General features: G+C 52.5%; 7 protein-coding genes across 7 annotated transcripts; 2 read left to right on the forward strand and 5 right to left on the reverse strand.

Annotated features, from left to right (window-relative positions):
• Nucleotides 1-2,692: 2,692 nt before the first annotated feature.
• On the reverse strand, nucleotides 2,693-5,109 carry AYL99_08251 (hypothetical protein; the record flags this gene model as incomplete). The annotated part of the gene is made up of 2 exons (XM_018839759.1): nucleotides 2,693-4,294; nucleotides 4,354-5,109. 2 exons carry the CDS (start codon nucleotides 5,107-5,109, stop codon nucleotides 2,693-2,695), a joined length of 2,358 nt encoding a protein of 785 aa, XP_018690880.1.
• A 5,716-nt stretch (nucleotides 5,110-10,825) lies between these two features.
• Nucleotides 10,826-11,407, reverse strand: AYL99_08252 (hypothetical protein; the record flags this gene model as incomplete). Its single annotated transcript, XM_018839760.1, has 1 exon — nucleotides 10,826-11,407. The coding sequence occupies one exon, from the start codon at nucleotides 11,405-11,407 to the stop codon at nucleotides 10,826-10,828; it is 582 nt and encodes a 193-aa protein (XP_018690881.1).
• Nucleotides 11,408-12,443: 1,036 nt separating this feature from the next.
• Nucleotides 12,444-13,338, reverse strand: AYL99_08253 (hypothetical protein; the record flags this gene model as incomplete). The annotated part of the gene is made up of 3 exons (XM_018839761.1): nucleotides 12,444-12,932; nucleotides 13,000-13,190; nucleotides 13,263-13,338. The coding sequence occupies 3 exons, from the start codon at nucleotides 13,336-13,338 to the stop codon at nucleotides 12,444-12,446; spliced, it is 756 nt and encodes a 251-aa protein (XP_018690882.1).
• Nucleotides 13,339-14,135: 797 nt separating this feature from the next.
• AYL99_08254 (hypothetical protein) lies at nucleotides 14,136-16,061 on the reverse strand (the record flags this gene model as incomplete). Its single annotated transcript, XM_018839762.1, has 7 exons — nucleotides 14,136-14,517; nucleotides 14,588-14,655; nucleotides 14,753-14,917; nucleotides 14,985-15,122; nucleotides 15,179-15,419; nucleotides 15,486-15,720; nucleotides 15,821-16,061. The coding sequence occupies 7 exons, from the start codon at nucleotides 16,059-16,061 to the stop codon at nucleotides 14,136-14,138; spliced, it is 1,470 nt and encodes a 489-aa protein (XP_018690883.1).
• A 715-nt stretch (nucleotides 16,062-16,776) lies between these two features.
• On the forward strand, nucleotides 16,777-17,334 carry AYL99_08255 (hypothetical protein; the record flags this gene model as incomplete). The annotated part of the gene is made up of 1 exon (XM_018839763.1): nucleotides 16,777-17,334. The coding sequence occupies one exon, from the start codon at nucleotides 16,777-16,779 to the stop codon at nucleotides 17,332-17,334; it is 558 nt and encodes a 185-aa protein (XP_018690884.1).
• A 240-nt stretch (nucleotides 17,335-17,574) lies between these two features.
• Nucleotides 17,575-18,625, reverse strand: AYL99_08256 (hypothetical protein; the record flags this gene model as incomplete). The annotated part of the gene is made up of 5 exons (XM_018839764.1): nucleotides 17,575-17,660; nucleotides 17,741-17,892; nucleotides 17,997-18,178; nucleotides 18,233-18,369; nucleotides 18,442-18,625. 5 exons carry the CDS (start codon nucleotides 18,623-18,625, stop codon nucleotides 17,575-17,577), a joined length of 741 nt encoding a protein of 246 aa, XP_018690885.1.
• A 951-nt stretch (nucleotides 18,626-19,576) lies between these two features.
• On the forward strand, nucleotides 19,577-21,565 carry AYL99_08257 (hypothetical protein; the record flags this gene model as incomplete). Its single annotated transcript, XM_018839765.1, has 4 exons — nucleotides 19,577-19,852; nucleotides 19,903-19,931; nucleotides 19,995-20,270; nucleotides 20,362-21,565. 4 exons carry the CDS (start codon nucleotides 19,577-19,579, stop codon nucleotides 21,563-21,565), a joined length of 1,785 nt encoding a protein of 594 aa, XP_018690886.1.
• Between the last annotated feature and the right edge of the window lie 759 nt (nucleotides 21,566-22,324).

The following is a 22,324-nucleotide window of genomic DNA, read 5'->3' on the forward strand; positions in this document are numbered from 1 at the left end:
ACATATCCATATTATATTTAAAGCGGCCTTTTCCTGTTCGATTCCATGTCCTACATAATTTCCCCCTTTTCCCGGAGTTCTTCTTCTCCTTGAACTCGAAGATAGGAATGATAGTGAACGAGAGGAAGTAGGGCACCAAGCAATGAAGTGGAAAGGTCTACTGACTGAGGTACATATGAGGAACTGACAAACGTGTCTCCAGCCGTATTCTCTCCTCTCTTCTTCCTCTTCCTTCTCCTCGTGTACTCCATAATCCACACACGCCCACCCACGACGCCCCTCCTCCGTTCTATCCGCAATGCATGCGCATGGAAAGGCCGATCCAACAGTTCATCCCTTGCCGGGACACGTGTCTCACTCCTTTTTCTCCCAGGAAATTTTGTTTTTGACTTACCCGTACGTTGAATTCCACGTTGGGGTAGGGGTTGGTGTTGGGGCAGACAGCCACTGCTGCTGCTAAGTGGATGGGATCGCCACCGACGATCCAAACACGGCGCGTTTCAAAGAACACAGCACCACAAACGGAACGGGGGAAATTAAGTAGGAACATGTTTGCCCACAGCGGCACACACGTTCTTTTGTAGTAGTAATTAATATTACTCCAGAGTTTGGCAGGTGGTTTACGTAGTTACGTCCCTACATACATACATACATATCCACAACTGATGTGCGCCTGTGTGCATGTATGGACTCGGTATATGAGCTTGCGTGTGGGTGCGTGCAGTAGCTAGCCTCTGGGGGAGAAGTGGACATGAAATGAAACGAAATTGTAGTCGCAGTAGTTGAGAAGCGAACGACGATCCAACGGTCCGTTAACAATGTCTGTTTCATGAATCGAATATTAATATCGAGGAGGGAAGGGAAGGGAGGAATGATTTCCCCCTCCCGGAACGGGCGAGGAACTAAACTGATTTCCAGGTCCTTCAAGCAGACAGATGATCGTCGCTGTCAACAATGTAATCAAATCAAACAGAAACATGCGAACATGTGGTGTGCGGCGGAGGAAGAGGTGTAAATTGCAATACAACTACAATACAATACATTTATTGATTTATTTGCATCTTTGCATGGTTTGCTATCGGACACAATGGGCCACGTTTGGCATGGGAGGGTGGAGAGTTCGGATGCACAACTCTGTATGTAATGTAATGTACATACTAGAGAGCACATACATAGGATATATACCGAGTATATAACTACCTAGTGTATGTATATAATAGAGCTAAAAACACTCTGCCAGCCACAAACAAACAAACAAACAAACAAACAAACCATCCACCCATCCATCCATCCGTCAACAAGAACTATCGATACCTACAATACATACAGTCCACAGATACAGCATGGCCCTGCCCGCAATGCCGCCATCGTAGCAGTAGTAGTCGCAGTAATAAGCCGTGCCTCCCACCTCCAGTTACTTCGCCTTCCGACCCCAACAGGGGGCCCCCGTATGCTCTTCCTGGTCTGTTCCCCTCCCGTCCTTCTCCTCCTCCATCTACTGCTGGATACTCTGTGTACACTCTCTCTCCCTGGCGGGGGCCATTCGGTGGCACGGCACGGCAGTTTCCTAGTTTTCGTACTGCCTTCTTTCCTTGTCAGCTAGCCATCTCGCTAACAAGAAAGGAAGCAAGAAAGCAAGGCACACAGCCCGCCCCCTCTTCTCCCCACCTACCCTGCCTTGCCGAGCATGTACTTGGATACTCGCTCATTCACTCGATACCTATGTATGTATGCACATACCTGCCTGATCCTTGTCAAGATACGCACCCGCCGTGATGCCACCCGTTACGAGTACGAGGTAGCGTAGTCCTATACCCCATATGGAATGGGGGGTTGTTTCTATCAGTGTCATCACACATGATGGAGAATTATACCCCCAAAGGTACTCGTCTTGGATGGTCGGACACAAATACATAACAGCTAGCGGAGCGGTTGGTGTCGCCCTCTCCGGCGTGTGCCTGCCTACCCTCCCATCCCTCTCTGTACCTCCGTAAACCCGAATCCTTCTATTCTAGGGACGTGCACGCCTGTCTGCCTGCCTTCTTGCCTGGCTCTTTTGCGGGCTTGATCTATTGTATACCAACGAAGTGAACAAGATTGACTTTCAAGATTGCCTTACGTGGTGGCTCAGACCTGGCTGTCATGCAAGGTAGTTGGATTTGCTAGTCGACTACCATCCATCCGTATGTATTCGGTACTCCGGCCATATAGTCGTGGATATTGTTGGTCAAAAGTCCGTCTGGTAGTTACAGAACACAAGGAAATCTACAGTATGCATCGGAAGTCTTAACGATGTACGCTTTCTTTTCAGCCTGATGTCAAACTACTAGTAGAGGGGAAACAATAGGAGTTTTCCAATCCTGCGCTCATCTTTCATCCTCGACATGCTATCCGTTCAAGTCAATACCCTCCAAAAACTGACAAAGCAAACCACTTTTTCAAAACACAGGGCACCATGAGATCAAGTCCAAGATGCGATAAGGTTAACATGTGAATGTATATGTATATCCCCCACTGCTGGCGCTCTTGCGCGTCACATAGTTCTCCCTTTCATGTCCACAAAACGCCATTCCCGCTCATTCCATGACGACATAGTAAAAAAACTCCCTCGGATAGATGGCATAGATACAAAGATGGTCGAGGGTTAGTTGATGATTAGAAATTATGTTTTGGGCAACATGCTTCTGTCGTTTCATTGCGTGTACCCTGGAGGCTTCCCAGGTCCCCCAGGGCCACCTGGACCACCTGGACCCTTGACGCCCGGTCCACCTGGACCACCTGGTCCTCCAGGGCCTTTGGCGCCAGGACCCCCGGGACCGCCAGGACCACCTGGACCACCCGGACCACCCGGACCCTTCCCTCCGGGACCGCCAGGGCCGCCTTTACCCGGGGGAGGTCCTTTCATGGCGAGGCTGCTTCTCTTCCTCAGCTTCTCACCGAAGAGCCACAGGATGATCGGAACGGGAATGCCAATACCGATGGCGGCCAGGGCAAGCACTGTGTTACCCCAACCAAAATGTAGAGCTCTGTACATCGCAGGCGCAAACAGAGGGAAGCCGAAACCGGCAAGCGATCGTAGAATCGTGACAGCAGCCACAGCGGAGGCGGCAAACCTTGCGTAGGTGTCGACGAGATAGGTAGTGACACATTGGAAGGCGGCAATGGTACCGATACCGAAGAGGAACGAGCCGATGTTGGGCACGATCCAGTGCGTCTTGGCCTGCGCGGACCATCCGTAGACCAAGAGACCAACAGGCACAAAGAAGGAGAAGGGAATGACAACCGGCATGCGATATTCCGGTTTGCCCTGTCCCCGCGGATCTCTTGCCTTGAGCTTGCGGTAGATTTTGTCACCAGACTTGCCACAGAGCGGTGCCCCGATGAAGAAACCCAAGCCTAGGGAGATGTAGTTCAGGCCAGCAATACCCACGCTTTCGTGATAGATATTGCCGTACAGGTCCGGAAAGGTGGACAGCGCGAGGTAGAGGATACCGTAGGAGAAGGCCATGTACAAGGCCAGCACCTGCACAATCGGTTGGCTGAAGAGCATGCCGAATGATCGAGCCATTGTCTTGACGATCTTCTTCCAGACTGGCTGGTCAACCTCACCCTCGCCCTCGGCGTGCCACCGTTTGTCGCCGGTCTGTTGGCGGATCATCTTGGCCTTCTTGTGCAGAATATAAGGGGTGTAGGTTTCACTGAGTTTCCAGAAGCCGGCGACGAGAATGAAGCAGTTGACAATCGAAGTGGCGTAGAACATCCACCTCCAGTCTGACTTTTCGGCCACCCAGGCACCCACAATAGGACCAACAGCAGGGCCCAGGAGAGGTCCCATAGCATAGATACCCATAGCCTTGCCACGCTCTTCGGGTTTGAACAAGTCACCCAGGACACCACCACCAATAGCAAGGGGTGCAGATCCACCGAGACCGGACAGGAATCTGAAGGCCATCAGCTGCTCCTTGGTTTGAGCAAAGCCACAGGCGGTGTTAAACGCTAGGAAGACGACGTTGGAGGATTGAAGGATAATGACACGCCCGTACAGCTCAGAGAGAGGACCAAGGATCATAGGACCGACCGCGTATGCTAAGACGAAAATGGACAGGACGATCTGGGATTCGATCTGGTTGGTGATGTGAAATTTTTGAGAAATCTGGCCGAGAGCAGGGGCAACCATGGACGAAGCTAGGGGTGAGAGGAATGTAAAGGATGCGGTAAGTAATGTGATGGCCCACTTCTTGTTCGAAGGCCAGTTCTTCGGGTTCAGCTGGTCATCAGGTCCATTGAATTTGACCTGCAGTAACAGATATTAGCGGTCGTCTTCTTTGCTGTTGAAAGCACGTCACAACTTACCAAGAAGGGGTCGTCGTTTGGAGGACCTCCCGGACCTCCCGGACCACCAGGGCCACGGGGTCCAGGACCACCGCCCGGTTTCTCCTTGGGCAAGAAAGGAGTGGGAGTAGCAGGGCCATTCTGGGCCTCGAGATCGAACTTGGCAGGGTCTTTCCGGTCCATCATGCCATGGCCATGGCCATGATCTTCATCGCACGTGCACCATGACTCGTGGGAGTGTTTACTGTGTTCTCGGTCCATCGGGGGGGTCATTTGCTGGGAGAGAGGTCTCTTTTCGTCTCGCGGATAGGAGTTGTGAAGTGTGTTCATAGCCAGGGTCTCCTCCGATTGCGTCGGGTATCGTGGAACCGATTGGTCATAAAGCGAATCGTTGTTATTCAGGTAGCCCTCAGCCAGAAGCCTTTGGTTTGCTACAAAGTCCTGGTCGCGGTTAAGGTAGTGTTCGTCACTCACGACCCTCGAGTCTCGGGTCCGGAAGGATGGGGCATAGGAAGCCAGGGAATCTCTGTTCTGGGCGGATCGCATTGATCCTTGATCATCATAGCGGCCGACATGGTAGTCTGGGCCGTCGTCGTAAAGGACAGCGAAGGTAATCTCACTGCTGGCCCGGTCGGAGCCAGGTGAGGGCTCAGCAGGTAGAGAGCGGTGCCTGTAGGGCTCGGTAGAGTTTAAACGTCGTAGCGAAGGAAATCGGGAGTTCAACGCAGGTTGTGATAGGGGTCGTAGGAGCTGGTTGTTGGTGCCATCTTCCTCCATGTCGTCGGCTGCCACAGCGGTGGTCGGATTTCTGGTGTCCTCAGGGGTGGGTGGGAAAGCGACAGTGTGTCGAGGGAGTGATTGTTGCTGCTGTTGTTGATGATGGGCTAGAGCTGAGCCGGGACGCGATTGGGAGTCGTAGCCACTGGCGACTTCCCAGCTGTCCCACGAATTTGGAGCCGCCAGTGTGAAAGGGGGTTGGATATGTAGAACTTTGAACGAGCGTGGTGGTTTGTCCAGGAATTATTACAACCAAAACAACAAACAAATTCGAAGCGGTGGACAAAGCGTCGAGGACAGGGAGGTAAGGGGGAGAGAGAGAGAGTGAGGAGGACGAGGGAGTAAAGTGAGTGAGCTGGCTGAGCGAGCGAGTGTACGAGTGGTGAAAAGCGAGTGGTGAAGTAGGAGGTCGGTAAGAAGGGGAGGAAACCACGGACAAGAATAAGATCCGCTGGGCCTGTCGGGCGAGATGACGAGGGATGGGAGGAATAAAGGGTTCTAGAGAATTTTGGGGTGGAGGGTGGGAGAGGGGGGGGAGAAGAGACTGAAAAAACGAGGGTGAACTTGGGTGTTGCGAAACTGAGCAGGAGAGACAAGAAAAGCGGGCTGCGGTGCAGGACGGCCTGGTAAGTAGGCCTGTGGGCTGTGGACTAGCTAGGGGACACTAGGCGCAAAGAGGGCTCTTTCTAGGCTGGTGCTATACGGCGGCGGGCCTTGGATGACCTGGGTTCCTGGGATAGTCGCGACTTAGTACCTTCCGGGAATAGAGGGCTGGATGGGGACGGCACCTGGGAATTGGCGAGGGATTTGGGATGCCCAGCCAGCAACATCCAGACAGCCTTGGTTCCCCTTCAGGCCCCAACCCCAGCCTGAAAAGAGGCTTTGTCGCTCCAATAATACCACCGCCTTGCCGCCCTTATTCCACTTGTCAGTCGGCGCTCGGATCATGGACCTTGCGAGACAAGAGGGCCATCGGAGGGAGCTGTGCTGTGGGATGTGTGCCGTTCTCGTATGTTGTCGTTGATGATGATGATGATGATGATGATTCTCCGGACGGATACTGTAAGACTTGCCTTCGCTGGTCGGACGATGGCTGCGGCCGTTGATCTGGCTGGGAAGGGAAACAGGAATACGGACGGAGACGACCCAGCGAGATTGCGAGATTGGAAGCCTATCTGGACTGCGATTGGCTTTCTCTCTGCCCGTAGCTATCTGGGGGAGGTGGCAAGCTGCAAGTAGTGATGATTGACCCTGAAAATGACTCCGAATAATCAATAATCATACCGGCGTCACCAGCGTGAGTTTTGCGCCATCACACAAGGCAAACATCATTGTGTTTCTGTTACAGATGGCACGGCATGTGGTCCTGGCCTACGAATACCACCTACGAATATGGAGCAGTATGCAAGCCTGCCGCAATAACAAGTACCAGGGTCTCTATGCTGGGGACATGACCAAAAGTTTGGAGTATGCTGCTTGGGGTGAGTTGCATGGATTCCCTTTTCTATGACGGCTACATATTATGCGAAACGAGTACGAGTTCATTGCAGCCGTAACTCTAATGCCTTTTGCTACCCGTAGTGTGTTTTACCGTACGCATACCAAAATATGAGAGGCCACGGCAATGGCACAACGGGGGCTTGATCGCACGCCATCATCCACGTCCTCTGGCTAGCAGATGATAAAGGGGGAGGAAGGAGCCGCCTAGACGCGCGAAAGTGAATTGAAATCTTACTGCAGAAACGACAGGCAAAAATTATACCAGTATGGAGATTCGATCATTGTCAAGTCGTCCCGAAGAAGCCCAGTTCGATTCAAAACCAAGCCCGTGAAAAGCAGCTGAAAGGGAATGGGCAGAGGCGGGGAGGGGCAGGCAGCCCAAGCGACAGCCTTGGTGGAGATTGTTAGGCGCATCTGTTGGAGGAGCAGGGGGGATCAAAGCGCCAAGGGCTAGCAGGCAACAGGCCCCGCGCGCACAGCTCGGGCACCGCTCGAGGCCTCAGGCCTCCAGATGTTGCGATTTGCAGGCCCTGCTGGCCCCCAGCCGACCATGGCCGGGGTGAACTATGCGCCAGTGTACTAATGCTCCAGTGGCCGTGGACTGTTGCTAAAATTGAGTCCGTAGCGCATCGTGCTAGTGGATCCCGTGGCCTGGTGGCCTGCGCCGCAATCTTGGTCCCTGGCCCTGCCCCCTGGTCAATGGTCCTGGATCTGCCCCTGTTTTGGCCTCCTCTCCACGGACTTTGCTGTCCGACACACCGAGCTAGTGGCGCCTCATTGTGCCTTGGTGTCTGTCGCCTGCCTGTTCCTGGCATGGTGGTGGGCTGATCCAGCCAATCCGCTGGCCCCTTTAATCTATTGCCCGAAGAGGCCGAAGTTGTATTGGTTGTCAACCACGTCGAGGAACGTCATATATTTTCAATCCACATCTGTCCAAACACCACCGTAGCAGAAGGTGTGACGGTTTCCTCATCATCGTTGATCCAGGATGAGGAGAAATACGAGTCCGTAGACCGTTAACCGTTCTTTCTCTCGCGCCACCGAGTTCTTCGTGCCTCCTCCAGCGATATCAAGGGGATCTGAGGGAGCGAGCACACCTACCTGCGTTATTGACCGTGTTCAGCAGCGGACCCAGATTCGCCACTAATCTCCTCCTTCGCTTGTAATCTCTCAGCGACACCTTGGCGTTCCTCCTACGCAACCACGCACCCACCGATTCCAGCTCCTTTGGGACTGCGAGGTGCTATTGTGGCCGTGGTTGGGTAGCCATTTCCACCTCTGGGGTGAAAACATCTCATAGCTGAAGCTTCGAGAACGAATTACCACCACGCCGTTTCGTCTTGTCCCCGTTCTGGATCAGATTATTCCCATGTGGCTCACACTCACTTCGGTTTGTGCTCACCAGATGGTATATTGGTGTCAGATCCTACGCTCTAAGTCCCTCGCCCCGAAACGGGCCTCGTAGTTCAACCCACCCAACGTGCCTGCTGGACATCCACCCTACTGTACGAGTAGCAGCCCTACCAGTACCGAGGACTCCCTCGCTTCTTTCTCACGACATTATTATCGCCCGTTATCGGTCTATCAGAACCATTGCTTCGCACGGCAGATGGCCTCGAGCGATGGAAAATCCCCGTTCTCTCCACTTGTACAAGACCAATGCAAAGATTCGTCAGCATGTGCTGGTGACTTCACCCAAAATGGATTGGGTCTCCTCGGTGTATTCTTCATTGGGTTGATTTGTGCCTTCGCGTGCCTCGTGTTCCGGGACCGTGTCTCGTGCTACCGTGAAGGTAGAGCGAACCATTCCATGTCCATGACCAGCTCAAGCTTCGGTCATGTCCGAGTTTCAATGCACCCATTATCATATCGCCGAAAACTTGGCCAGAAGGCCCAACAAGTAGCGTGTCCCTTCAGTGTTCGGAGCACTCGCATGTCGGGGCAGAGCGCCATGGATGTCCTGGTGGCTTTCAAGGGTGACACCACCTGGCGAAAAAAAACGTGGGAACCCCTTTTGTCGGCCCGGGTGGGCGGAGAAGTCGACCTCGGTGGATGTTTAAGGCTGGAACAGGAGTGTGCGGCTCATGAGCCCCTTACTCGTAGATTTCCTTATAATAGAAGCTCCCCGCAATGCCAGGTAAGCAGTGGTCGTCACAACTGCTCACGGTCTTCTTTCACCGATGACGGGACCGCTGAACTTGACATAGACATGTAATGACCAGGCGAACTGTTGTCGGCGCGACGGTGTCGGGGACCGTCCACCACAACGGCCGTCTGAAGGCATCGACCGTTGACCAAGACAAGGAATGCCGGGGCTCTTGGTGAAGGGATGCCGCGTAGAAGCGCAGGCGGCTGAATCCGTCTAGTCCGATCATGCCTATAAAAAGACATAGACCAGACTCAAACAGGATGCCGGAGCAGATCGGGTACACCCCCGGTGTTACTCAGGCATCCTTGGATAAAGATGTACTCGCAGCCGTCCAAGTCTCTGTCTTCTGCACCAGTTCTTGGGCCACCGTCGGAGTCTGGTGAGCCGCATAAACCGTTGATTTGACAGGACGGTCCCGATAGGCAAGCTTCTGCCGTTAATGCCTAAGGCCCCTGAAATCCCCGGACAGATGAGCCAGCTCTGCAAGCTAGGGTATGCATATAAGCCCGAGCGTGCCATCTGGTGATTCGTAGGGCATGGACAGCGCGAAACCCTTCAGCCGTCTTCTGGGTTGTTTCATTCGTCATTGCTTGCAGGGTAGGTAGATCGCGTATTCTTGGAATCTGGAAGTCCAACCTCTCACTTTTGAGCTTGGCACTCCGAGCCCTAGCAAGGCTTGTCCGCTGCCAGACCGGGATGAACCTGACCACTTTTGGCTTCTGGCTTCCTCCAACCTGTGCTGCGAGCAATCGAGATCGAGGACCCGGCAAAGTATCTTGCGCGGAACACGGGTACGTTAGGGAAACACCATGACTTGAAAACTGTACGAGATATTAGAGACTGACATTTTCACGTACCCTCACAATCGCTGTGGCTGTTGGTAATGCTATCTTGTGCCGACTTGCCGTTATCAGAGGGGTTCTCAGCTCTAGCAGTCCGCAAGACTGTTTCTCTCGAGAGTTCATGTGACCTCTTGGTCGATGTCCCACTGTTCACATCGACACGAGCATTACTATCCAAGGGTGGTTAAGGGCGCAGCGAGTCCGCATTGAAGATCAATCTGTGCTTTTTTGGCTTTGTTGAGTGCAACCATTGACTCGATCATACTTCCCCAGCCTTCCATCAAAGTTTGACTTTTGATGCGGAATTTCAAGACCTCGACGCAGAGGGAGAATAAAAGAATTGAAATCAATAATGACTTCGTAGGTATGCAGACATTGGGCTGTTGACAAAGCTCTGCAATGTTCGGAACCCCTCCAACTTGAGTACCCATAGTGGATGAGGTCCACCATTGACGAAGGAAGTGTTTCCACGATCACATGGCGATTCGCGAATCTCCAAGGCTTGGAGATATTCGCAGTGGCTTCTGGCTGGCGTAGGACCACATTGTAAGTCGTTTTTCCATAGCTGGATGGCTTGAGGAGCTCTTCCCACGGTTCCGCCACCAAAACCCCCCGCAATCCCCCAGGATGTCTTATCGCAGCTCCCAGCCACCTGATATTTGAGTCTCCGCTCAAACGCAGAAAGCTTCGTCATGCTTGAGTTTTTTTCAGCCATTTACTTTATCAATTCGCAATAAGCGCAAAACCCGGTCTCAGGAGATGTGCATTAGGCTCCTGCTATTGAAGCAAAAGATGCCTGCTCGCATGACCTGGGTTTGAGACATGGAGTGAACGCTCGGTATTTTGAGTTGGCTCGACTCTTCTTCGACATGCTCTCCATGCATCTCGCAAGCCTCATGCCAGCCCAGGCCCGCTAAGAAAACAGGTTGAGCCTCGGCGGCATAAGAGGGCTATAGAACTTTCTGTGGCGGCGTTCAATCCGCAAGCCCACATGTCTCCAGTACTCGTCTTGTCAGCGATACGCGGCGACGCCAGCATGAGATCGAGCCTCATCGTCAGGGATGGGACGGTCCTGTGGAAGAACGCCACAGGTGCTGTATGAATATGGGGCACCTCCATTCAGCATGACCGATGAAGTCATCCTGAACATGACATCGCTTTCGAAGTCACAACGAGAAAGGCTGGAATGAGTACCGCCAGCATGATCTTGGGCAGTGACGCGGCCTTATTGTGGCTTTAGAATATTTCCGTGTCCATCCGTATCCCTGTTTGCTCTCCAGACGCCCTCTTCGACTTCCCCAGTGTCCGCGAACCACTCTCTCTTCCAGATCTCTGCTCGAGCCTTGACTCTCTCCAGGATCTCTTCGGCGCCTTTCCAGCCACTTGCACGGTGCCCGCTGCTGACGCTAACGGCAATGCTCTCTTCTTCGACTTTGACTTCGCCTAGTCGGTGAACTATGACCACCTTCTCAAGCCCATGCTTCTTCTGCACGTCCTCGGCAATGCCACGGAGAGACTTGAGAGCGAGGGAAGGGTAGGCAGAATATGAGAGCCGGGAAACCGGGCGATGGTCGAAGTTGTTGCGGGTGGTGCCCAGAAACAGAACGTTGGCGCCCGCCGTTGGGGAGCGGGTGAATCGCAAGTACGCTGGAATATCGAGAGGGTCATACACAAGAGAGATGTAGATGGTTTCGGAGGACAGGGTCTGAGGAAAGTTAGAGGGGTCGAGAACAGAGGTTGCTGTATTCTTAGGAGATGCAGCTGCATTGGTCCCGTGAGTCAGGAGCGCTGAGGTGTCTGTAGGCATGGCTCGTCCGCTGTGCTCTCACGGCGGGCGTCGAGTTTCAATGGTGCTGGTCTTTACAGTGCACTGATTGTAGAGAGCATGCCGATACGTTAAGTGTTAATTTCTCAAACACCTAAAGGGACCTTGCGGTGAAAGGTTCTGGCTGATAACCGGAGCGTTGGGAACGATGTCTTTGGCAATGCAGATTTTCCTGAGTGCGGCGATACGTCATATTTGTCAACTGCTCAACTCTTCAACTTCGATTCAATACTTTCTTGACCTATCCTGCACATCTGCACCATATACGTGAGAAGAATTTTCCATAATGAGGCTCCCACGAGGATACGCCCCGTCAATGTCTCCCTCACTCTTCAATTGCGTTTTCCTGCCAGCGGATAGCTGACGTTAGACGACCCAACCACGTCTTCCCGTCAATGTGAGGCGACTGGTGATGTCTTCTCATTCGCTACCGAAGAATGCAACATCACAGCCTACCAAAACTTTCCCCACACAAGGGCAAGCAAAATCCAAAGCAAAAAAATCCGAATCTTGCAAAAAACCATGGCTCCAGCCCTCTTCAATGGAGCCACGTCTATGCCTCACCGCCTGCCATTTACTCCCTTCCTTTCCACTCATACGGATCAGATTGAGGTGTTTGTGTGTCTAAACCTCCCCTGCATATGGATTGACCTGATTAAGAAATATCTTTGCCTAATGAAGACCTTCATGAACCAGCAACTAGAATGAAGTGGCTGGTAAGCAATGGGATTGGACGCTGGGTATATGCAAGATGGGAGACGGCGTGATCTTGATTCTTTGTCCTGTCAGGGTGAGACAGTGGACCTGGGGACTGACCAACATTTCTCCGTACACCTGTAGATTTGCTTCCAATGGGTTTTGTTCGGTTGCTCTTTTGTAGTTGTAATACATCTCGTTTCTTCCCATCATGAGGACTGATGTACAGTATATCAAAAGTGGAGTTTTGTGTACACCATCACCTTCTCTCGTCGCCATGCTGTACAGAAAGTAACACTGAATGGAACCAACTCTCGCTTCATTACTTCCCATTGGAAGTAGTCTCTTTCTTGAGAAGATACGGGAGCGGTGTCGTGTCAATCGGCTTCCCCTCCCTCCTCCAATCCTTAATGTGCTGGAGGACAATGGCGGCCGCACTCTCCGGCGTATCTTGCCTCCCAATGCACTCGACAAAGTCACCTTCAGGGTCCATCACATAAAAGTATATGCTGTGGTCCACCAAGTAATCTTCCTCACCTGGCTTCAACTCTGGGGGAGTGGAGAAGTATACCCGATATTGTTTACACACATCTTTTGTCTGCTGCCACGTGCCAACCAATCCGAGGATGGCGGGATGGAACTCGGCCAAGTACGCTTTGAGGACATCGGGAGTATCGCGATTAGGATCGCAGGAGATGAAGATCGGCCGCACTGTGTTAGGAGCTTTCTCTTGGATTATGTCGAGGGCTTCACCCATCTTGTCAAGCTCGTCCGGGCAGATGTCGGGACAGTGACTGAAGCCAAAATAGATCTGCCAGCAGAGTGGAAAAGTCAGTTTATAGAATAGCTCCATATCTTGACCCAGAAGGCGGACATACGAGTGAATATTTGCCCAATAGGTCCTTGTCCGTGAAATCATTGCCGTCGACATCCTTCAATGCAAACGGACCGCCAACCTTGGGTTTCCCGTATCCTTTGCTCATCTCCACGATCCTTTTGCGCTCCAACCGCTTCTTCTCGAACTGGAAATAAAATATCATGCCTGCGCCGACGCCGACGAAAAGCGCCGCTGATCTGAATGAGAATGGCTGCACATGCAGAGCGTCAGAGGAAGGCACGTACCCCGGATAAAAATACGTACGCCTGTGCGATGGGACAGTCTGTCTCCTGCTCTTAACTTCGGGCTCGAGGACGAGAACACCCGCTTGTGTAGGCATTGGGATGACAGGGCATGTCGTCGTGGCTGCGGCGACTGAAAGGTTGATGATTTGACTCCCACTTGCGTCGTCTGCCAGTGTATCGATCTGCAGCTGCGGGATGCCGAAGGAGCAAACAGCCGTTGCGCAGCTCGTTGAAAGGGAGGCATACTTGTAGGCATTTGATCAAGAGCTTGACAGCGAGATACAAGAAATGTATCTAGTATTGTTGATTAGTGGACTGATTCAAGCAACTTTCCATAGCGGCCCGGAGCTTAATGCAGAACACGAAACGGTGGACTGGAAGGACCCGAAGCGAACTCCGCACAAACTCTTCTCCTTTTGCTGCTAATGCTCCGTTTCCAACGACTGTCACAAGCCCCAGGGTATAGAATGATAGAATCGTGGTGCTCGGCAGAGTCAAGCATCAGTCCAGGCTGAATTTAAGGTTAGTACAGTACCCTGGGCTACTCCATCACAATCCGACCTCTCTTCTCGCACTCTCCCGCTCTTAGCCTATGCCTACTTAGCCTGCCTCAATGGCACTCGACTGCACATGAATCAAGGGCCATTCGCAATCCTGAATCACCCTCGAGGAAATGTGCGTTTCTTTCATCCGAGGGCAAGATTGAAGCCAAAGTCAAGAGTGGTCAAGTATCAGATTGAAAGAACTAGGCTTTTCGCCTCAGCCTTGGTCGATTTACAGATACATCGAACGATGGACGAAGACTCATTAGACTCATCTCCTAGCATACACAAATTCCACCCAAGGATTCATTTCACAGATGTCCCGCGCTCTCTTCCAGCATACCACCATTCTAACTCTGTACGGCTGGTTTTCCTTCTCGAACCACGACATCTGGCACGATGGGGTGCTTGTTCTCATCCTGTCCCGCTACAGGTGGCGGCACATACTCCTTTCTCCCGGCCTTATGGACACGACCGTTAATCATAATGACATTCAACTTGGAGTGATCCTGCAGGATGTCAATGTTGTCAATCGGGTTACCGTCGACAAGGATGCAATCCGCGTAATTGCCTTCCTTAATCTGACCCATCTCATCGGCTCGCAGCATGAGTTTGGCCACGCCATAGGTGGCGGCGATGATGGACTCATGAGCAGTAAATCCCATCAGATTCTTGAAGTGGGCCAAGTCACGAGCATAGGTTCCGTGGGGAGTCCATGCAAATCCATAGTCACTATTGGGAGAGAGCTTAGTCGTCGCTCTGAGAGGATGACGGATTGAGAGAACCACAGGATCAAACTTACCCGCCAGGAAGAACTACAATGCCTCTCCGATGCATCTCACGGAGGCCTCTCAATGCGATCTCGAGTTCCTGATTGTGGATTCCGAGTTAGTATATGTCACTCAGGCTGCTGGCAAACCTGGAACATGGTTTGTCTGCTACAGAGACTTGCCTTTTTATAACCAACTTGCTCGGCCTTCTCGTGGGAATAACCGAAGGCTGCAGCGTCGTTCAAAGTTGCAACAAGCCAGTTAATCGCGGGAGCAACGACATGCTTGGTCCTCGCGGCTTCCAGCATGTCCATACCTTCCTCGTCGATATAAGATCCATGATAAATAACGTCCACTCCATGCTAGAACAACATTGTGAGCTAACGTCTCAATTGTTCCAGTAGGTGGAAGATGGACAGCGCAACTCACTTTGACACACATCTTTACAGAATCCCTCGCTCTCGCGTGGGCACAGATGGATTTCCCTGCCTTGTGTGCTTCTTCAACGCAGGCAGCTGTCTCTTCGTCGGTGAAATAGCAGTCTTGTGCTGATCGTACTTCGCAGATCTATACTTCAGGTCAGCAACAGCGAGCACACAGCAGCTCGAATCAAGGAAGCTCACCTCTTCTCCAGACATCACTAATTTGATGTTGTCAACCCCGATGCCAACGTGATGCTTGATGACTTCTCTCATCTCTTCAGGCGTGTCTGCAAATGCAGTGATTGCTGCTTCGAGGTCACCGTCTCGCTTGGCCATTTCCTTTCCATTGGCGAGGGACCGTGGTCCTGGAATGTCGCCTGCATAGATGGCATCCCGAATAACAACGTCGAGACGCTCCTTGGCAGATGCAGCACCGTAACACCTTGTCATAAGAAGGTCAGCGATCGTTCCCACCATGACGAAAGGGCATGGGCAAGGGAACTCCTACATTGTGTAGCCGGAATCCAGGTAGCATTTCGCACTGCGAGCGGTCAAAAGAGTGTGCTCTTCAACATTCAAGCCACCCAAGGAAGCGAGATCGCCACCATTCCACGAGAAGTGGGTGTGCGAGTCACCTAAGCCCGGCATCAATGTTCTTCCTTTTCCCTGGAACACTCGAGTATCTGGATTTTGCAGCAACTGATCCTTATTTGCGACATTGCCGACTGCCTTGATGCGTTCCCCTGGTTTAGCAAAGTCAGCCACACGAATATAAAGAGCATCGAACAAGATCGTGGCCTAAGGCAAAAGGGCGCCTTGCCAACGACGAATCGTCTTTCTCACCTTGTATGAACACGTCACCACGATAGGGTGGCTTTCCCGTACAATCCAAGATGTTGACATCCAGGAAAAGGACCTTGGAGTCTGGGTCTGTGCCCAGGATCTCGTATTTGGGGGCTTTTACACTCTCATTGAATTTGATGGCATCGATATAAGCGACATTGCGTGGAGGGCCTTCATAAGGCTCAGGTTGGTAAGCTGGAGACGTCCACGGAACGTCTTCCTCTATCCTTGCGGGAGCCATGTCGGCAGTTCAAAGAAGACGATTTAAAGAGGTATCCAACGAAGTTATCTGACTTCGAGTTTCTTCACGACAGCTTCACAGACGACTCTTGCCAGGGATGGCTTTTCTGAGATGTCGATATTGATCGAGAAATTGTCGGGCGAAAGGGGAGGAAGAACCTATCTGGTCATCTCCCACCTGCATGGTGGCATCTCGCCGGCTCTTCGTATTCACAGGTATCGAGGACCCTGCCCCAACGGGAGACGCAACCTGCGTCTCCTCTCATCAGGTTATGCGGCCAGGTTGTCAGACTCGACAACCCGTCGGTGCCGGATCCTTCTTCATGCACCCCGCAAGTTAGTCCCCGCGTTATCCACCCATCAGCTTCCACGTCAAGTGAACACCTCAGTGCTGCAGAAAGAGGGGTTAGAGTCCTGGAACCGTGATTCGACATCTTCAGCTGGGACCCTTGTACGAGCAAGGATCCGATATTGCAACCATGCTACGACAGAAGATCATCTGTGGCGAGTAGGGTGGCCCGGGAATGGACGGGGATTGACGGCCTCTCTCCGACACGGTGTTACTTGAAGGTACCTTGGACTTGGTCTCACGCTCGTCGCTCGATAGGGAACGGGACACGGAGCACATGTTATCGTGAGGGGTAAAAGCGAAAATCGACAAACCACTATCGAGTTAATACCTTGTTACGTCTTGGTCTCTTTTCAGACAAACCAAAATGGTGTGGATGCAAGCGGTGCGAAGGGGTCGATTTGGACCGACAGGCCCTCTCAAGCAGGACGACGGCGAGGTTGCCCATGTCGAAGTCGTGGGTCCTACCCAGAACGACGACACCACAGAGACTCCCTCGAGCACTACCGACAGACTATTCCCCTTCGCCCCAGAGTCATTATCAGACGATGCACTGCCCTTTATCCCCAAGGAACTGATCCTCGAACGCGGCAGCAAGCGCTCTAAAACAGAAGATCAACAAGGGGTCAGTAACGGAGAGGAGCAGAAGCAGCAGCAAGACCACGGAGCGGAACACTGGATTGTCATTGACAACATCGTCTTCGATTGCAGCGAATTCATCTCCGAACACCCCGGCGGTCAGCAGGTCATTCTCAGCTTCGTAGGGGAGGACTGTTCCTGGCAATTCTGGCGGTTGCATGGCAAGAACATCATGGAGCAATATGGGCGTGCCCTCCGGATCGGGAGGACCGAAGGGGTCAAGAACAGATTTGTCGAACCTGTCAGATACGTCGGCTTGACGAAGCTCGGTGACGACGGGTGGTAGTGGTTAGTTTAGAGGCAGAGAATCAAGATTCAATATCCAGAGAATAGAGAGACTAGCAATTGCATATATATATATATCTGTACTCTGTATAATATCCGGCCGATAGCCAGAGTACTTCCAACTCCTCACCTCTTCGTGAGAATGCCTTTCGATGTGATCCTTTCGGTCTACCGTTCTTGCAGCATTTCGTTCTCCGGTATGCCACCGCTCTCCCCTACGATCATTTTCGAGCCCCTTCCCTCATTTCTTCTCCTTGTACATTGGAAAAGTCGGAATGTTGAAAGGCGTAACACCTCCCGCGTAGAGTCCAGCCACGCCAGCCCAGTCTGCAAAGCCAGACCAGTCAGTATCAAAAGGAGAAAAAAAGTACACAGAGAGGTGGTCTGGAAAAGAGAAAGATACGTACAGGTCAAGAACGCCACCACGAAGCCGACCGAATTTCCAGCGATGAGCAGCGATGAGCGGTTGAACATGTACCCGCAAGCCAGCAGTAGGAGGTCGAGGTCTAGAAAGGCAAGATCGATAAATAGGACCCATGACGCGCGGCAAGCGGCGCCACTGTAGATTGGTTAGCCCCGAAAAAAGGACATGTCATAGGGTAGAAAGGTGTGTTCCGAGTTTCATTTCGATACCGAGAAGCATGCTTTCCCGAGAGAACTTACGTGTATATCACGGTGAGGATGAACCAAGCCCACAGAAACATGGCGACAGCCTGATTGAACTCTGGGCTGACCTGGCCGGTTGTCTTGTCGGTGTATGCGGCGATGATTCCACTCCCGGGGAGATAGATCATCGCATACGAGATATTGAACGCGCCATAGGACGAAAAGACGGTGGCGCCAAACTAGGAGAAGAATTCGTTATTATTTTTTTGAAGGTCAAAGACAGCATTCCTCACCGTGTTCCCAGAGATGAACTCCATGATGCCTGAGATGTACTGGCACACACCGCCGAAAAAGATAATCATGCCCACGAGGACATTGGGCGTTTGGATGTTTCGAACGTGGACACCGTAGGCGGATATCAGGAAGATGCCTGTCCGATATCTCCGTCATTGAAATGCACGATTTTTTGTGTTTCACTATTGGGCTGGGAGAGCATGCATACCCGTTGCGAAAGAGAGCAGCCCCAAGGGTGCTGGGTTAGCAAACGACCGGTGCACCACGGGGAGAGCTGGCTGTGTTCTGTCGTCTTCATGGCCGCCCTTCGTGCGTACGCGCTCCACGCGATCTCCCTCTTCGTGAGCGGCAACGGACTTTTCGAGCTGATCGGCCGCGTCGTATGAATCCATCGTGCTGGATGGATTTCTTGCAGTTTCAACGAAGACAAGCTTCTGGGAAGAGAGACGAGGGTTTTCACGTGAGGTGGTCTGTGTTCTCTGCTGCTCGAATGTTTCTCAAGAATACAGTGCTCTCAAAAGTGGCTTCGACTGCTGAGATTTTAATGCGATCACCCCTAACCTACCTACTTGTTCCTTCAGCCTGCTTGGACAGCATTCTGTCGCCATGACATGGAAGCGGCATCACCCCGAATATCCACGATGGAACCGGCATCATACCGGACGTTCGGTCGGCAGGTGTAGAAAATCGACTCAAACTTCGCACCATGGAACAAGAAACAACGGCGGCGGCAGCGAGGTGGTGGCTTTGTGTCGACGGAACAATTTGAACGTGGTGATCTTAGAGCCTGGGCCAGCCAAATGGCGGGGTTGAAACAAGGCGATGCTCGCTTGAGAGCCACTCTCTGCTAAGGGAGCATCAGCGATAGACTTCCTTGGCTACCCCATGGGCACAAACATCGTTGGATCAGATGGATGCAAATCGTGGTTTAGAACGCATGGGATGGAGAAGACGTGGAAAAAGACGGGCGGAGAAAGGCGGACGAAGGCGGCGGCGAGTTGCCCATCAACTGCCTCTCATCATCCCCATCAATCCTACGGACGATCCAATAACATCTATTGGGTGTCTTTCCTGCTTCGTGGCTCGTCGGCAATCACCCCGGCGTGGATATCCGGTGGGAGTTTGGCAAACGTCTTTCCCATTCAATTCGAAGCTGCGTCAAGGCAGATCTTCCTCCATACATATGTTACAGGTTGTAGTAGGAGCAAACGCACGGGATCTGGCTCACAGGACGATGCCAGCTGTCCTCCTGCTTCACATTCTCCTCTAACCAACCCATTGTACAGGAGATACCTCTTTTTGCAGACAGATAAGTGGAAAAGTTTCTTACTGAGATTGAAACAATGTCGACATCAGCTGCTGGCAAGAGCTTGACCAACTATGCTTCATATATCCCCCAAGGAAGCAGGCAACCGCGGATTGGGCATCTTGATCTGGACTCCAATACCATCACGCCTCTTTCCTACACCTCTGGTACCCCAATCAGGACTCTTTACGAAGTGATTGAAGCAGGCGAGGATGCTTTTGTCCAAGCCGGAGAATCCTTCCCCCGGAGCAAGGCGAGATTGCTACCCCCCATCTACGGTCGGGACATCCTTGCTGTTGGGAAGAACTATGCGGTATGGAATAGCCCATGCCATGCTTGTTGCTCGTCACTGATGTCTCCCAGGCCCATGCCAAGGAGTTCAATGCTTCAGGGTAGGATGCTACCAGAGCAGCGGCAGGATGTCGGATATTGTGCTAACCATTTGAGCATAACAGCTATGACAGCTCTGACAAGGTCGACATGCCTACTCACCCAGTCATCTTTACTAAGCGGTGGACTTCTGCTATAGCAGACGGGGACGAGATCTATCCCCATCCAGGATTCACCGAGTCGGTGGACTATGAAGGAGAAATTGGCGTCATTGTTGGCAAGCCCGGCTTTAAGATTGCTGAGAAAGACGCCCTCGACCACGTCTGGGGGTATACCATCATCAACGATGTGACCGCACGCGAACGGCAACGGGACCATAAGCAATTCTACATCGGCAAATCGTGAGTGGCTCCTACCTTTGAAAAGGACATTCGCTGTTTTCGAAGGACCAGTTCCCATTCCGTTCAAGTGATCAGCTAACAGTGCTGGTAGGCCAGATACTTTTGCGCCGATGGGCCCTATAGCCGTCCCGAAGGAGCATCTTCCAAAGGTGCTCACTGTTAAGACCGTTGTGAATGGAGAAAAGCGACAAGAAGCCACGACCGACGACTTGATATTCAGCATAGCGACTTTGATCGAGACATTATCTGCGGCCCAGACCCTACAACCTGGAGATGTTTTGGCAACTGGAACACCCGCCGGCGTTGGCTTCGGCTTCAACCCCAAGGTGTGGCTGCATCCCGGAGACGAGGTCAAGATTTCAGTCACGGGGCTCGGGACATTGACGAACAAGATTGCAAGCCCCGAGTCGAGACCTACCATCCTCAACCACATCGTCTCGTCCGCGGTGCCCGTCGCGAATGAGCGGACGGTCGAGGGTCGTGGACTGACCTCCATTGGCTCAAAACAGCTGTTCTACCAGCGGAAAGGCGGTGACAGTGGTGGACGGCCAATTTATTTCATCCATGGTCTGGGCGGCACTTCCGACTATTTCGGACCAGTGATGACAAGGCTGGGGAACTCTTGGACATATCACCTGGCCGACCTCGAGGGCCACGGTCTATCGCCGACATCTGCGACGAGCAAGTTAAGCATCGCTTCCTTTGCTTCCGATGCATATCAGCTCTGCTCTCAGGCTGGAATCAACGCCGAGAGTGGCCTCACCGTGGTCGCTCATTCGATGGGCTGTCTGGTTGCGATGAAATTGGCATTGGATCATCCGGACTTGGTTAAGACACTGATCTTACAAGGGCCCGGGGCCTCACCGCTCCCAGAAGCCGCCAGCAAAGCCACATACGCCAGGGCGGCCCTTGCTCGTGAAAAGGGCATGCTTGGAGTAGTGGACGCTGTCGTTGGCGCAGGGACGTCTGATTACAGCAAGGCACATAATCCTCTGGCAATCGCCGCCGCACGCATCTCCCTCCTGGGACAAGACCCCGAAGGATACGCAAAGGCATGCATAGCACTGGCAGACTCGCATGCGGATACCCTGGACATCTCGACGCTGAAAGCGAGAGTGCTGATCATCACCGGAGATGAGGACAAGGTGTCGCCGCCGGAGATGTGTAAAAAGATGAAAGAAAAAATCCCCCACTGTGAGGATGTCATCGTGCTGCCAAACGTCGCCCACTGGCACTTGTTTGAAGCTACCGAGAGTGTGTGCTCGGCTGTCACCGATTTCATGGGTAAGCAGTAGCCACAGCCGCCCCCTTTATCTCGAATCAAGTGGCTGGTGGAAGTTGCAAAAAAATCCCAACGTTACATAGAGACTGCGGCCGTTCTTTGGATCGGGTTAGATGACCTACATAGACCTAGATGGATTCTTTCTTTTTCAGGCCGCTCGGGTTCATTCCGTCGACCCTGGCTAGAGGTCCTTTGTGCTCAATGACGGTGACAGAAATCTTCCAAGACGGTACCCATAAGCACCGATGTGGCTGGATCCAGTTTACCTGGAAGCTCGTGGTTACTTCCTTAAACGACCCGGGACATTGCGGGGGAGCTGCAACAAGGAGCGTAGTTGAAAGGCCCCCTGGAGGGCGGCTAGGCGGTCAGGGGTGCCTAGTGCGCCTGGGTGTGTTGATCCCGAATAATTCCTCAGGTGCTCTGGAAATCGGCCCACTAGCCACTTGATGGGGGCAACCTGGGCTGCCATCCAGGCTGGTGAGGCTTCCTCTGACGCCTAGCCAAACAGCCTAGTGCAGCCTCTGAAGCCCATGCTACCCTTACCAGCCCTTAGAAAGCGGTCCCGCGCGCCCGGCCCCGGATTTTATTTCTCGATGCTTAACTTGATGAAATATCCACCCGGCATTTCATTTCCTGCTTCGTCACTCATCTTCTCGCCTTTCGTTCTTCCACTTTTCCCATCTCTTTCCCATCACGATCACACGCTGCTACATCTCTCCTATTGTCCCTCTCGTCCAGAGCCCACCTGGTGGCATTTTAGCCATCCAACGGG

The sequence above is a fragment of the Fonsecaea erecta genome (assembly GCF_001651985.1).
Source record: "Fonsecaea erecta strain CBS 125763 chromosome Unknown Scaff7, whole genome shotgun sequence".
Taxonomy (NCBI): Eukaryota; Fungi; Ascomycota; class Eurotiomycetes; order Chaetothyriales; family Herpotrichiellaceae; genus Fonsecaea; species Fonsecaea erecta.